At 64.4% G+C, this 15560-nt stretch overlaps 1 protein-coding gene across 2 annotated transcripts in view; it reads left to right on the forward strand.

The window, feature by feature from the left end:
* ASIC1 (acid sensing ion channel subunit 1) overlaps positions 1-14532 on the forward strand; it is a 19275-nt gene extending 4743 nt beyond the window's left edge. The window contains exons 1-10 of one of the 2 annotated variants that reach the window (XM_027668486.1): positions 9369-10212; positions 11327-11477; positions 11905-12032; positions 12654-12804; positions 12901-12957; positions 13041-13194; positions 13279-13370; positions 13573-13652; positions 13952-14056; positions 14404-14532. In XM_027668486.1, coding sequence (XP_027524287.1) covers positions 9523-10212; positions 11327-11477; positions 11905-12032; positions 12654-12804; positions 12901-12957; positions 13041-13194; positions 13279-13370; positions 13573-13652; positions 13952-14056; positions 14404-14508 — 1713 coding nt within the window. In that variant the 5' untranslated portion in view covers positions 9369-9522 and the 3' untranslated portion in view covers positions 14509-14532. Of the gene's footprint in view, positions 1-9368; positions 10213-11326; positions 11478-11904; positions 12033-12653; positions 12805-12900; positions 12958-13040; positions 13195-13278; positions 13371-13572; positions 13653-13951; positions 14057-14403 lie in introns of those variants that run through there. The other variant, XM_027668487.1, reaches the window with a different exon arrangement.
* The last annotated feature ends 1028 nt before the right edge of the window (positions 14533-15560 follow it).

The following is a 15560-nucleotide window of genomic DNA, read 5'->3' on the forward strand; positions in this document are numbered from 1 at the left end:
TCCCAGCTCCCTGTTCCCATCCCAGCTCCCTGTTCCCATCCCAGCTCCCTTTCCCCGGGCTGAGCCAGAGCCCCAGGGAGTGTTCACGGGACAGCCCCAGGGAGCTGCAGGGGATTAAGACCTCTGGAGTGTTTCCATGAGGCTCCAGGGCTGAGCTGGCACTGGAGAGAATCGAGTTTGATGTGGAAATCGTGTGGAGATCGTGTGGAGATTGTGCTGAGATCGTGCCTTTGGCGTTGGGTTCTGCATCCTCTGCCCTGGAAACACAGGAGTGGGAGCAGGAAGGGAGCAGGAAGGGTTCACAGCAGTCCCAGGAAATCCCCACCACACTCCTCCTCTCCTCCTTCCTCTCACCTCCGGAGCTGCTGTGATGGAGAAGGGATCTGGAAACATGTCCCTGTGCCCCACAGCCCCCCACTGCTCCCTGCTGAACCTCCCCTCCTCCCTCCTCCCCCTGCCAGCCCCACTGGGCACCACCAGCTCCTGCTGCGCCCCTCAGACCCCTCTAAACCCCAACGTGTACCCCCTGCACCCCCAAAACCTCCCTGTGCCCCACTGGGCACCACCAGCTCCTGCTGCGCCCCGCAGACCCCCCTAAACCCCAACGTGTGCCCCAAAACCTTTGTGCACCCCTGAGCTTCCCGCTCAGCCCTCAGCCCACCCCGCTCCAGCCCGGGGGGGTGTCGGGGCTCAGCTCCTGCCACCCCAGGAACACCACAACTCCTCTCCCTGACAAAGAACCCCTCGTGTGGCTCAAACCTGCCCCTCTGGTGGGTGCTGGGGTGTCCTGCAGCCCCCCCGGGAGCTCACAGGGAAGGGTGCTGGGGTGTCCTATACCCCCCTTGGGAGTTCAGAGGGAAGGGTGCTGGGGTGTCCTGCAGCCCCCCCGGGAGCTCGGAGGGACGGGGGGCAGCGCTCTGGGGGTGCTCGGCCAGGGGATGCTGCTGCTGCTCCCCCGCTCCACCTCCCTCGGCCCCGCAGCATCCAGGCCCCAACCCCGCTCGGGGGGACCCCCCGGTGCATCCCCCGGCCCCCCCTTGGCCCCGTTGGCCCCGTGGCTGTCACAAGGCCCCGGAGCCCCCGCGGCGAGCGGAGCTCCCCCTGCGGCGCAGCGTTAGTGGATAATCACGGAGCCGGAGCGAGGAGCATCTCCAGCGCAGCTGGAGAGACCGAGGCACGGGAATTACTGATACCCGGGCGCTTCCTGCAGCTTTTGACAGTTCATAAACAAACCACATGGGTCCATCTGGCTCCTGGAAAAAAAAACAACTCGGGGGCAGCGCGTGGGCGGCAGGGACGGCTCTGTCCTGCTCCATCCTGCTCCGTCCTGCTCCGTCCTGCTGTGTCCTGCTCCATCCTGCTCCATCCTGCTCTGTCCTGCTCCATCCTGCTGTGTCCTGCTCCATCCTGCTGTGTCCTGCTCCATCCTGCTGTGTCCTGCTCCATCCTGCTCCATCCTGCTCCATTCTTCTTCGTCCTGCTCCATCCTGCTTTGTCCTGCTCCGTCCTGCTCCATCCTGCTCCGTCCTGCCCTGGGGTCAGTCCCCAGCGCCTTCCCGGGATCCAGCCCTTCCCTCCACGGTCCCAGAAGGAAGCCAGGGCATTTACAGATTCTGCGAAGGCACCCGAGTGATTCATGCAAATCGCTTTTTAAAGCCACTCGCGGGCTCCTAAATAACTCACAAGGGCGGGGGGGGGGGGAAGGCACTGGAGCGGATCCGGGGATTCACCTCGGGCGTCCCGGCGGGGCTCCCCTCGCCCGTGTCCTCAAGCTCTTCCCCCTCTCCCCGCGGCCGAGCAGCAGCAGAGTTTGACCCCGGAGGTCGCATCGTTTTCCAGGCGAGCGGAGCGAGCGGAGCAGACACGGCGGGACGAGCTGATGGGAGGTGACGGAGCAGGGAAGGTTTTCCGGGCGTGACTCGGCTCTCCCGGGAAGGGCAGCGGGTCGGGAACGCCCCCGACTCTGTTGCCTCACCCTCAGCTGGGAGATTTTCCGGCATCACCGTGTCTTGCCCGAAGCAAATCACCCAGAAAACAGCCGGCAGCTGCTCAGACGCTGCTGCTGCTCCTCCTCGGCTGCCTCCCTGCCCCGGTCCCACCCGGGGCTTCCCCAGGCACCAGGATTTGGGATCCCTCACCCCACACTTATGGGAACGTGGAGACAGGAGCTCCTGCTGGAATCCAGTTGCATTTCCCATCCCCTCTGCAGCGGGACGGGGACGCTCCAGCGCTGAGCCCACCCCGACCTCGGCCAGGACGGGGAAGAGGAGGGTGAGGAGGAAGCAGGATGAGGGCACCGGTGCTGGGCACGGCACAGCGAGAGGCTGGCACGTGCCTGTGCCTTGGCACTGCCTCGTTAGAGCTCCGGTGAATCATCCAGTGCCTCCGACCTCTGAGAGCTGGATTAGGGAAGGAGGGAGGCACAGCCAGAGGGGTCACACCCCCCAAAGCTCTTGGCACACCCAGAGGGGTCACTCACACAGACTCACACACACACAGAGCTCCTGGCACACCCAGAGGGGTCACACACACACACACAGAGCTCTTGGCACACCCAGAGGTGTCACACACAGAGACTCACACTCACACTCACAGCTCCTGGCACACCCAGAGGTGTCACCCCCCCTCCAAAAGCTCTGTGCACACCCAGAGGTGTCACACACAGAGACTCACACACACACTCACAGCTCCTGGCACACCCAGAGCTGTCACACACTCACACAGAGCTCCTGGCACACCCAGAGGGGTCTCACACACCCAGAGGCACCACACACCCCCTGAGGTGTCACACCAAGAGCTTTGGAGTGGCTCAGCTGCACCTCAGGCCGTTCCTGCTCCTCTGGCGATGCCTCTGCACATAAAGGCTCATTAGCAAATGAATTATTAATGACTATTAATAAGCTGTAATGGCATTTGTGGCTGCTGGAGGGGATGAAGAGGCTTTCCAGGGGCATCTCGACTCGGGGTGGTGCCCTGGGCACGGGTGTCCCGAGGGATCCAGGGGCTGGAAGTGCAGCCCTGGGTGGCACCAGCACCTGGGGGGGGGTGTTTCCAAATTGCTCCCCCTCAACCTCCCCTCGGGGTTTATTTATCCCAGCCCTGAGCTGGGGATTCCAAAGGATCTGCCCGGGAACTTCCCGGTGCCATTTTCCATCTCTTCCCCCTGATACCAAGTGGGGAGAAGCTGGGGCAGAAGGGGCAGGTCCCCCAAGGCTGTGGAGCCACAAATCTCCACGGGGAGCCCAGAAAATCAACGGCCTCGTGGCCTTTTTGCCTCAGTTTAATTTCTCTGGCCCTTTGCAGCCGCCTCTGTTTTATTGCCTGTGGAGCTTGGCCTGAGCTCCCTGCAATTCCTGCTCCAGCCAGGGAGCTCCAGGAGCTCCTCACCAGCTCTTATTTATTTATACAGCCCTCACCCTCGGATGTTATGGCCAATTCCTTTTTTTTTATTATTTTTGTTTTTATTTTTGGAGGGTTTTTTTGCGGCGTGGAGGGTTTGGCGAGTTTGCATCCGGGGATGGAGCCCGGGCAGGGTGTTCCCACCCACCCCGGGGATCCTCAGGGATTTGAAATCCCTGCTCCACGTTCTCCCAGCAGCAAAGAGCCACGGGGAGATCCACGCGGAGCCACCGGGGCCGGGAGACTCCCCCGCCCGGAGCAGATTAGATTTGAAAACCCTGATGCGGCTCTGAGGGAAATTCCAGGCTGGAATTCCGTGTTCGTTCCGCCCTCCCGTAAAAACCAGCGGCTCGAATCCGCCCGCACGGGGCTGTCTGAGCAGCCGGGAAGGACGTCGGAAAAAAAAATCGTGACCCGCTCAGGGTTGGGTCGTGACCGGCGGGGGACGCGGGGAAAAGGCATCGGGATAAAGGGAATAATCCCGGGAATTAGAGCACCTCGGCAGCGCCCTCCCGGTGACCCCTCCTGGCACAAAGGGACGGTGCCAGAGGGTAAATGAGGGCACAAAGGGACGGTGCCAGCGGGTAAAAGAGCTCTCAGCAGAACAAAGTGGTTCAGTTACAGGAGTGTGAAGAGATCCCGGAGAGGAGGAGGAGGAGGAGGCGGATCACGGGCAAAGGGCCTGGGTCTGGGGGGGCTCCACGGCCCACGGAGCTGCTGGGGGGTCCTGGCAGAGCCCCCCCGAGGCTGAGGGTGGCCCCCGGTGCCCAGGGCCGGCTGGGAAGCGCTCAGCCGAGGAAAGCTTTGAAAGATTAATCGGGTTTAAATGGAAGCGTTTGGAGAGGAGATGAGGCTCATCTGAGAGGAAATCACACGGAACGACGGGAGCCGGGGAGGCCCCGGCTCCACAATGAAGTCCACTTAGCACATTAATCAACATAATGGGCTTTTTATTAAAGTCCTGAGCGGCGGGGGCTGAGTCTGCACCCAGGGCAGGGTGGCTCAGGGACCTGGAGCAGGATGGCTCAGGGACCTGGAGCAGGATGGCACAAGGACCTGGAGCAGGATGGCACAAGGACCTGGAGCAGGATGGCTCAGGGACCTGGAGAAGGATGGCTCAGGGACCTGGAGAAGGATGGCTCAGGGATCTGGAGCAGGATGGCACAAGGATCTGGAGAAGGATGGCACAAGGACCTGGAGCAGGATGGCACAAGGACCTGGAGCAGGATGGCAGAGGGAGCTGGAGAAGGATGGCACAGGGATCTAGAGCAGGATGGCACAGGGATCTGGAGCAGGATGGCACAAGGACATGGAGAAGGATGGCTCAGGGATCTGGAGCAGGATGGCACAGGGATCTAGAGCAGGATGGCACAAGGACATGGAGAAGGATGGCTCAGGGATCTGGAGCAGGATGGCTCAGGGATCTGGAGCAGGATGGCACAAGGACATGGAGAAGGATGGCACAGGGATCTGGAGCAGGATGGCTCAGGGATCAGGAGCAGGATGGCTCAGGGACCTGGAACATCACCAGCCCCCACAGCCGGGGCCGCTGTGCCCGCAGGGGACGGGGTGGAGAGGAGGTGGAGGTGGGGAATAATACAGAGGGGAATAACACAGAGGGGAAAAAAAAACCCCCTCTTTTTTTTTAATGGTCGATTTTTTCCGCCTCAGAATGTGCCACACTAATCCACTGTGAGGCGTCTAATCTGGGGGATAAAGGGCTGGATAACACAAACTGCGCCCGGGCTTGGCCGGCGGAGCGAGCGCAGGCAAGGTGGCAGCATCTGATAAAGGGGAGAGGGGATTAGTCCCGGCAGAGATCCCGGGAAATCCCACCTCGCGCGGCTGCCCCTGCTCTGCCTTCCCGCCGGGGATCCGGGCGGGATCCGCAGCCTGGGAGCCGTCCCGGAGCGGCTCATCCTGCCCAGAGCTCATCCCATCCCTCCTGGAGAGGCTCATCCCATCCCGCCCGGAGCTCATCCCATCCCTCCTGGGGCTCATCCCTCCTGGAGCTCATCCCATCCCGCCCGGAGAGGCTCATCCCGGCTGGAGCTCATCCCACTCGGAGCTCATCCCATCCCTCCTGGAGCTCATCCTGCCCGGAGCTCATCCCATCCCACCCAGAGAGGCTCATTCCATCCCGCCCGGAGCTCATCCCATCCCGCCTGGAGCTCATCCCATCCTGCCCGGAGCTCATCCCACCCCTCCCGGAGAGGCTCATCCCGCCCGGAGTGGCGATGGCAGCGCCGCAGGTGCTTCTCCACCACCATTTTGGCAGCTCCGGGAGCCGCAAAGCGCATCCAGGGGCCAGAGCACGTGGAAAAAAAGCTAAAAACCTGCTTTTTTTTGTCTCCCTTTCGGTTCACCCGCCCGGGACAGCCCGGCTGCGGGGAGCCCCAAATATCCACCCCCCACACGCTGCTCTGGGGCTGCACCCGCCTCTCATCCCTCCCCACCATCCAGCCCGACCTCCGGGCACCCCGCGGGGGTGTCGTGGGCAGCTCGGCCCCGGCTCAGCCGGATTTTTGGCAGGGCCGGGCAGTGCCAGGCTCAGCTCTCCCCACCCCGGGCTCTTTCCGCGACAGCCTCCCCGGGGGGCTCTCGGAGCCGGGATAACAGAGCTCGCGATGTTGTTTTCTCCTCGCCTCCTCGGGGATTGGTTTATCTCTATGAATAACTCCATCCCGGCTTTGATCTCCTCTGCCATTAAAGCGTGACAGGCTGTGAAATGTGCTGCTGCTGCTGCTGCTGCTGCTGCCGCCGTCAAATCCCCCTCCCGCTCCTCTGCCTCCCCCCCGCGCCGCCTCCGCGCTGCTCCCCCGCTCCGGGGAACCTCCTTCTCCTTTCCCCGGGCCCGTGACGGGCTGCAGAGCGGGGAGAGGGGACGAACAGTCCAGGGATAGTGGCCAAAAGCAGCGCTGGAGCCGGGAAAAAACCCCATCCCTGTCCCCCCATCCCATCCCTGTCCCCCCATCCCACATTCCTGTCCCCCCATCCCACATCCCTGTCCTCCCATCCCATCCCATCCCTGTCCCCCATCCCTGTCCCTCCATCCCATCCCTGTCCCCCCATCCCATCTCTGTCCCCCCATCCCACATCCCTGTCCCCCCATCCTGCATCCCTGTCCCCCCATCCCATCCCTGTCCCCTCATCTCATCCCTGTCCTCCATCCCATCCCATCTCTGTCCCCCCATCCCATCCCATCCCATCCCATCCCATCCCATCCCATCCCCAGTGCCAGCGGCGGCCCCTCCACGGGGGTTGATGTCACGGTTAATTCTAAACATCCCCCGTCCCTCGCCCCCGCCAAAAGCTTTCACCTGAGAGAGGGTAAAAATAACTCCCGGGAGGGGGAGGAGCTGGAACGAGCCCAAGGGACTCCTCCAGCATCTCCCCAAAACTCGAGCACACAAAAAAAGGGGGACGGCAGCGCCCTGCCCGCTCTGCCCCGGCCGCGGGGTCGGGACACGCTCCCCTTGGAGCCGGTGCGGGGCTGGGGATGTCACCGGTCACCTTCACGCCGCGGGGATGGGACAGGGGGTGTAACCGGAGCCGGGGATGGGGCAGGGGGTGTAACCGGAGCCGGGCCCGGCTCGTCCCCCCCCCCCGGCCCCGAGCGGCTGCCGGGAACCGGCCCCGGCGCTCCCCGAGAGCTCTTTGAGCCGAGCGAGGCAGGTTAATGGCCCCAGTCGATGATGGAACGTTTTCATTACAGCATCTCTCTCTCTCCCTCTCCCTCCCTCCCTCTCTCTCCCTGCTGCAATCGCTCCCGAGGAGACACATCAAACCTTCCCCGTGCCAAGGGGTGGGATCAGCCCCTCGCTGGCACCGGCAGCAGAACTCTCCTGTCCGTGCCCTGCCAGGGCCAAACAACCCCCCTCAGCCTGAAATCCTGCTTCCCTTCCCCTCTCCCTCCTGCAGCCACGGCACAGAAACCCTGTCCCGGAGCTGGGGAGCTCCAGAACCCCCCATCCCAGCTCCTCCCTGCTCCTCCCTGCCGAGAGCATCCCCGGCTCTGCTCGGTGTGGGATCAGCCCAGCTCGGTGTGGGATCAGCCCAGCTCGCTCCCAGCCTGTTCCCACAGGGCTGAGCCAGTCCAGTGATCCCACTCCCCATCCCAGGAGGATCCCTGCTGCCTTCAGAGCCCAGGTTGTGACCTGACCCCTACGTCCTGGTGGCTCCCAGCTCCCCAATCCGCCTCCCTGGCCCCCTTTCCTGGGAGGATTTTCCAGCTCAGGCTCTCGGAGCTGCTCCCAGGAGGGATGACCTTGCTCTGGGCTCGATGAAATTTCATCCCACGGCTCTGGCTCTCATCCCCAAGGTCACCCACCCTTTCTCCCAGGTCCCTGAGCTTTGTGGGATGTGGCAGCATCCCTCTTACACATTCCCTGTTGGGAATATCGAGCTCAGGGAGCATTGGGAAGGGACAAGCCGCTGTCACACCCTCGGTCACCCCCAGCAGGGTCCCCACCGTGTCCTGCCCGTCCCACCGGCGTCACCAGCTCAGGAATTGCAGGGAACTGTGCATTGTACAGATCTGTACCCTCTCCTGGTGGATTTGTCCACCCTGTTTGTTGTGTCCCCCTGTGCTGGGATGTGCTCAGGGTTCGTGGTGTGTGCAGGGAAGGAGGGGCAGCAGCCAAACTGGGGGTTTGGGGTGAGCTCATCCCACCCAGGCACGAACCAGAACCTCCCTCCCAGCCCCTGCACATCCCAGTGCTGCTGATGCTCCCCTTCCCCCCTGGGCTGGCGCTGGCAGGGCTGGAGGTGGTTCTGTGGTCTCTGGATGCTTTTACCAAGTGCTGAGTGCAGGAAAACAGCAAAAACCACGAGAAGGGGCCGCGCCGCTGCAGGGAGGAGACGCCCGAGATCCCGGCAGGCAGCCTTGATGGAGGCTCCATCTCAGCACCCTGCAGAGGGGCTGCTCTCCAGGATTCCCAGATCAGCCTTCTCCATCCGAGCATCCTGAAAAGGAGCTGCTCTCCAGGATTCCCAGCCTGGCCACCAGCTTCATCCCACCATCCTGGACCAGGACTGTTCTCTGGAATTCCCAGTCTGGCCACCAGCTCCATCCCAGCATCCTGCAAAGGAGCTGCTCTCCAGGACCCCCAGCCCAGCCTTCTCCATCCCACCATCCTGGACCAGGGCTGCCCTCTGGAATTCCCAGCCTGGCCACCAGCTCCATCCCACCACCCTGCAGAGGTGCTGCCCTCCAGGATTCCCAGCACGAGGCCTGGACGCCATTCCCTGAGGGAACCAGTGGCTCCCTGTGCCCAGCTGGGATCCAAAGCACAAGGTGGCACACCCGGCACTGACTGGGCTCTGCAGGAGGAGCCACGACTGGAACAACACCCAAATCCCTCCAAAACCATCCCTACCTGGAGGAGGACGGCCCTGAGACCGCTTGGAATGTCGGATTTGCTGGATGCACAGGGAGGGGGATGAGCCCACGGGGACGAGTCCTGCCAGGGCAGGATGAGCACCGAGAGAGCTCAGGGACCCCTCCATCCTTCTGCTCTGCATTTTGGGAAAACCTCTGGCTCCTGCTGCCCCGAGGAGGAGCTCTCAGAGCCCGGCATATGGCAGCTCCAGAGACAGCCTGGACCCAGCAGGGAGCACTGGCTGGAGCAGCCACTCGGGCTGCCAGGGCCGGGCCACTCAGGGAGGGCGGAGGACACGGCATGGGGACACGGTACAGAGGGGACCTGCACACAACCCCTCGTGTTCCCAGGGCCTGGCACCCCCCTGGGCAGCCCCGGGAGCTCCCGAGGTGCTCCTGGAGCCGGTGGTGCCTCCGCTCCGTCCTGGTCCCGGGGGACGTGGGGAGCCTGCAGAACCGCCCCTCGCTCCTCCTCCCCTGCTCCTGCTCCTCTTATACCCTCCTCTCTCCGTCCCCTCCGAGCATCCCTCTGCTCCTCTCCCTCCCTCCCTCCCTCCTGCTCGCCTCTCGCTCCTCTTCCCTTCTCCGTTTCTCCTCTCTGAACTCGCCCCTTGGCTCTCCCTCCTTCCCTGCCCCTCTCACCCGCGCCCCGAGGAACCGACCCAGCACCGAAGACCCCCAGGCTGTGGCTGGACGGGGGCCAGGACCCCCCTCTCCAGAGCTGGGCCCCCCCAGAGTGGGCAATGCCTCTCCAGATATTCTGCACCATCTCCTTCTCCAGTGAGGAAGGGCCTGAGGACACCACGGACACCGGGAAGGGCGAAGACGGAGCGGACGAGTTCCTGTACGGGCAGGAGGAGGATGAAGAGAAGGAGGAGGAGGAGGACGCAGGGGCAGCCACAGACTTGGTGGCCTTCGCCAGCAGCTGCACCTTGCACGGGCTGAGCCACATCTTCGTGGAGGGCGGGCTGGGTGCCCGGCAGGTGCTCTGGGCGCTGGCCTTCCTCCTCTCCCTCTCGGCCTTCCTCTACCAGGTGGGCGACCGCGTCGCCTGCTACCTGGAGCACCAGCACGTCACGCTGCTCCGCGAGGAGCAGAGCCCCCAGATGACCTTCCCCGCCGTCACCTTCTGCAACGTCAACCGCGTGCGGCTCTCGCAGCTCAGCCGGCGGGACCTGCTCTACCTGGCACCGCTGGTCAGCTACGAGCCCGGCACTGCGGAGCTGGGCTTTGGCACGGAGCTGGGCTTTGGCACGGAGCTGGGCTTTGCCCCGGCCCCGCCCGGCCCCTGGGAGGAGGAGGAGGAGGAGGATGAGGAGGAGGAGCCCCTCAATCTGTTTGGGTTTTTTAACCGCACTTGCCACCGGCTGGAGGACATGCTGCTGAGCTGCCGCTACCGCGGCCGGCGCTGCGGCCCCGCCGACTTCGCCCCGGTGAGTAGCCCCAGGGTGGCCCCGCACGGGTGGGCACCGTGTGGGACCAGGTCTGGCAGCAGGGGATGCTGCCCCTGGAGCACCGGGTGGGACCAGGAGCAGCTGGGAATGCTGCCCTTGGAGCAGCGTGTGGGATTGGGTACAGCTGGGAATGCTGCCCTGGGAGCACCGTGTGGGACCAGGAGCAGCCCTTGGAGCAGCGTGTGGGACCAGGAGCGGCTGGGAATGCTGCCCTTGGAGCAGCGTGTGGGACCAGGCACAGCCCTTGGAGCACCATGTGGGACCGGGCATGGCTGGGAATGCTGCCCTTGGAGCACTGTGTGGGACCAGGAATGGCTGGGAATGCTGCCCTTGGAGCACTGTGTGGGACAGGGCATGGCTGGGAATGCTGCCCTTGGAGCACCATGTGGGACCAGGAGCACCTGGGAATGCTGCCCTTGGAGCAGCGTGTGGGACCAGGAATGGCTGGGAATGCTGCCCTTGGAGCTGATATCTCAGCCCCAGCCCTGGAGAGCTGCCGGTGGGACACAGAGAGAGCAGCCCCGGGGCCGTGCTCATGGAGGAGGTGCCGGGCACCTCTGTCCTGGTGCTCTGAGCCCGCTGCCCTCCCGTGCCCCTGGCTGGAATTGTGGCAGCTGGAAGGGCCGAGGAGGGACAGGGGGGTCCAGGATCCCATCCAGCCCCATCCCTTGGAGGTGTAGGGCTGAGTGTCCCACCTCGGGGGGCCGGGGCTGCCCTGGGCTTTGTAGGTCTGCAACGTCTCCTCCGAGTCCATCCCTGAGCCTCAGTGGAACATCTCCTCCTCTGCCCGGGCCAAGTTCCAACACTGGGATCTCAGTTCCAACACCGAGAGACCCCCGGGGGTCAGGAGCCTGGATGGGGCTGTGCCCAGGCTGGGGGTGGCTGTGTCCTGGGCATGGTTGTGTCCTGGGGGTGGCTGTGTCCTGGAGGTGGCTGTGTCCTGGAGGTGGCTGTGTCCTGGGGGTGACTGTGTCCTGGGGGTGGCTGTGTCCTGGGGGTGGCCGTGTCCTGGGGCTGGTGATGCCCTCCTGGCTCCCTGCTGTGGCTCCACAGAGGGGCCTTGGCCTCAGCCCCGTGTCCTCCTCTCCCGCAGGTCTTCACCCGCTACGGGAAGTGCTACACCTTCAACGCGGGGCAGGACGGGAAGCCCCGGCTCATCACCATGAAGGGGGGCACTGGCAACGGCCTGGAGATCATGCTGGACATCCAGCAGGACGAGTACCTGCCGGTGTGGGGGGAAACAGGTAACCCACAGCCCCGGCAGGTCACCAGCAGCTCCCAGGATGCTCCCCGGCCCCTTCCCAGCTCCCACCCCCCTGAGGCTCCCTCCTCTTCCCTCCTTCCATCTCTCGCCACTTCGGGTCCTTTCTTTCCCTCTGCCTTCCCCTCCTTTGTCTTTGCTCCTCGCCATGGCAACTCCCCCGCTGGTTTAGACACGCAGCCGTCCCTTGTTTATAAATAGAGGCAAAACACTTCCCTGCCGCGCTCCCGGTGCCGAGAGCAGGAGGGTCAGGGGCGGAGGGGGTGCAGCAAACAGGTTGGAGGGACAGCAGACAGATGGACGGACATGTGGAGGGACCAACTGGCCCCGAGGGGAGGGGGGAGAGTGGGAGGCAGAAGTTTTGGGAGCAGGGCCGGTGCCCGGCTCATCCCTCCCTCTCTCTGCTGCAGATGAGACCTCGTTCGAAGCCGGGATCAAGGTGCAGATCCACAGCCAGGACGAGCCCCCCCTGATCGACCAGCTGGGCTTCGGGGTGGCCCCCGGCTTCCAGACCTTCGTGTCCTGCCAGGAGCAGCGGGTAGGGCTTGGGGGGGGACCAGGGGGGTCCCTCCTGACATGGAGCCTCCTCCCTGTTGGGTGGAGAGGGGACCTGACCCTGGGGTGTGATGCCACGAGTGTCTTTCCCCACCATGCTGGAGGCCCCGGGGGCCTTAGAATCATAGAATCATGGAATCAGCTGGGTTGGAAGGGACCTCTGAGATCATCCAGTCCAACCCTTGATCCAACCCCGCCGTGGTTCCCAGCCCATGGCACTGATGCCACATCCGGTCTGTCCTTAAACACCTCCAGGGATGGAGAATCCACCCCCTCCCTGGGCAGCCCATTCCAATGGCTGAGCACCCTCTGCAAAGAAATTCTTCCCAATCTCCAACCTAACCCTCCCCTGGCACAGCTGAAGCCCGAGCCCTCTTGTCTTGCTGATGGGAAAAGAGACCAACCCCCCCCGGCTCCCCCCTCCTGTCAGGGAGTTGCAGAGAGTGAGGAGGTCTCCCCTGAGCCTCCTCTTCTCCAGGCTGAGCCCCCCCAGCTCCCTCAGCCTCTCCTCACAGCACTTGTGCTCCAGTCCCTTCCCCAGCCTCGTTGCTCTCCTCTGGACCTGCTCCAGCCCCTCAACATCCTTCCTTCTGCCCCCTCCCAGCTCATCTACCTTCCCCCTCCCTGGGGCGACTGCAAGGCCGTGGCGGGCGACCTGGAGTTCTACGACACGTACAGCATCACGGCCTGCCGGATCGACTGCGAGACCCGCTACCTGGTGGAGAACTGCAACTGCCGCATGGTTCACATGCCAGGTGAGCCCCCCCCAGCCGGGGCCAACCCCCCCACCAGCTCTGCCCACGAGGGGTTGGTTGATCCCACGTGGAAAAACCCGCTGTGTGTCTCCACAGGTGACGCCCCGTACTGCACCCCCGAGCAGTACAAGGAGTGCGCGGACCCGGCCTTAGGTGAGGATCGGGAGGGAGGGAGGGAGGGAGCTGTGGGCGTTGGGTTTCTCCAGGCCTCCAAACTCCTCTCTCCCCCTTCCCAGATTTCCTGGTGGAGAAGGACAACGAGTACTGCCTCTGCGACATGCCCTGCAACATGACCCGCTACGGCAAAGAGCTCTCCATGGTCAAGATCCCCAGCAAGGCCTCGGCCAAGTACCTGGCCAAGAAGTACAACAAGTCGGAGCAGTACATCGGGTAACGTGGCCGTGGCGGAGGGGTGGCACCCGCTGCCGCTCCCTCCCAGACCCTCAGCCCGGTGCCACTTTGTGCCCTGCGCAGGGAGAACATCCTGGTGCTGGACATCTTCTTCGAGGCCCTGAACTACGAGACCATCGAGCAGAAGAAGGCCTACGAGGTGGCCGGTTTGCTGGGTGAGCGATGGGCGGGCTGGGCCGGTGCCTCCCACAGCGAGGTGGCCTCGCGTTGGCCCCGTCGCCACGGCCCCGTTCCCGAGGCGTTGGGACGAGGAGCAGGACACACTGTGGCTGTGATGAGTTCTGTGCCCTCTCCCCGCTCCCTCTGCCCCCGGGCTCCAGGCTCAGGCTGCCCTGACGGCTTCCCTGTCCCCCGCAGGTGACATCGGAGGGCAGATGGGGCTCTTCATCGGGGCCAGCATCCTCACCGTGCTCGAGCTCTTCGACTACGCCTACGAGGTGAGCGTCCCCCTCGCCCCCACCCCGCCGAGGGGTTACCCCAGAGCCCCGTTTGGGGTGTGGGGTCACTGTTTTGGGGCTGCCCAGGAGGTACTGTGATGTGTGAGGTCACTGTTTTGGGGCTGCCTGAGAGGTACTGCAGGGTGTGGGGTCACTGTTTTGGAGCTGCCTGGGAGGAGCCCCTGGGTGTGGGGTCACTGTTTTGGGGCTGCCCAGGAGGTTGTGGGGTCACTGTTTGGGGTGTGGGGAAGGGCTCAGCCCCTGAGCCTCAGAGGGGCTGAATAATGTGGCCCTGGCAGGTGATAAAGCACCGGCTGTGCCGGAGGGGCAAGTGCCGCAAGAACCACAAGAGGAACAACACGGACAAGGGCGTCGCGCTGAGCATGGACGACGTGAAGCGCCACGTGAGTGTTGGGGACACCCTGGGGGCTGATGGGGACACCCCGGGGGCTGATGGGGCACCTGGGGGCTGCTGGGGACACCCCTGGGGCTGATGGGTCTCCCTGAAACTCGGGGGCTGCCTGGAAGGAGCCCCTGGGTGTCGGGTCACTGTTTTGGGGCTGCCCAGGAGGTTTCATGGGGTCACTGTTTTGGGGCTGCCTGGGAGGTGCCATGGGATGGGAGGTCCCAACTCTAGAAGCACCTGGGGAAGGAGCAGCGGGACCAGTCCCATGTGCTGTGGGGAGCCAGGGCTCGCTCTCTGCGGGGGTTTGGGCAAAACCAATGACCCCAACACCCCGTTACCCCACAGAACCCCTGCGAGAGCATACGGGGGCACCCTGCAGGGATGACGTACGCGGCCAACATCCTACCTCACCACCCGGCCCGGGGCACCTTCGAGGACTTCACCTGCTAACCCGACGTCACTGGATGTACAACCTGAGCTACCAAAGCCCTGCGTGGTGGAGCTGCCCCTTCCCCCGGAGGTGGGGGGGACACACGGCCCCCCGGGGCCCTCCCTCGCTCCCTCCTCGGCACCGAGGGACACACGGACACACAGGAGCGACGGCCTCGCCCCGGCGGGGCAGGGCAGGGCAGCCGGGTCGGGGCGATGCCCCCGGGTCGGGGCGATGCCCCCGCGCCCGCCCCGCTCGCTCAGAGACTCGAGGGACGACACACACACGCACAGGGGACGGGGCAGGGCCAGCCCCGGCCCCCCAACCCCACCCCGGATCCCCTCGGCCTTTTTAACTCCAAACCCAGAAGCCAAGAAGAAGAAGAAGAAGAAGAAGAAGAGGAAGGTGGTCTCCATCCACAGCCCTGTCCGTCTGTCCGCCAGCGTCTCCATGCCCATCCCGCTCCCCACGCCTCGGATCCCCCGTGCCTGGGGGGGGGATTTTTGTGGAGGGGTCCCAGGGCTTGGCTGGGGGGGTCCCCAGAGAGCCTCAGTGTCCCCCCCCAGGACCGGTGCCCACCCCGACCCGGGCGCTCCACGAACACCAGGACGCAGCAGCTCCCCCTCTCCAGAACATTTTCCTTGGCACCCGCCCCGGGATCAGCCCCTGGGGGCACCGGGGGGGACTCGGGGGGTGCCCCCAATGGCTCTGTGGACCCCCAGCCCGGGCGATGCTGAGCCCACCTTGCCCCTTTTCCCGGGTTCTGGGCAGTGCCAGCCCTGTCCTGCCAACCCTCCCCACTCCCAGGGCACCCCGGGCAGCCCCCCAGAACCAGCCCTGCCCAGGGAGAAAGGGGGAAAGGAACCCCCTGGCCCCTATTTAGAGGGACACCCCCTTGGCACCGGGTGGGCACCGGAGCCCCAACACCACCAGGGCTCACAGGCTGGTCCCAGGAGCAGCTCCCACCCCCTGAGCCCCCCAAACTCAGCTGCCCAGGGGATTTTTGGGGTGTCTGTGGCCTCACTGCCCCTCCTGGGGGGGGTCTGGGGGTCTCTGCCCCCCCTCTGACCCC

The sequence above is a fragment of the Corapipo altera genome, unplaced genomic scaffold (genome assembly GCF_003945725.1).
Source record: "Corapipo altera isolate COAL_440 unplaced genomic scaffold, ASM394572v1 290, whole genome shotgun sequence".
NCBI classification, from domain to species: domain Eukaryota; kingdom Metazoa; phylum Chordata; class Aves; order Passeriformes; family Pipridae; genus Corapipo; species Corapipo altera.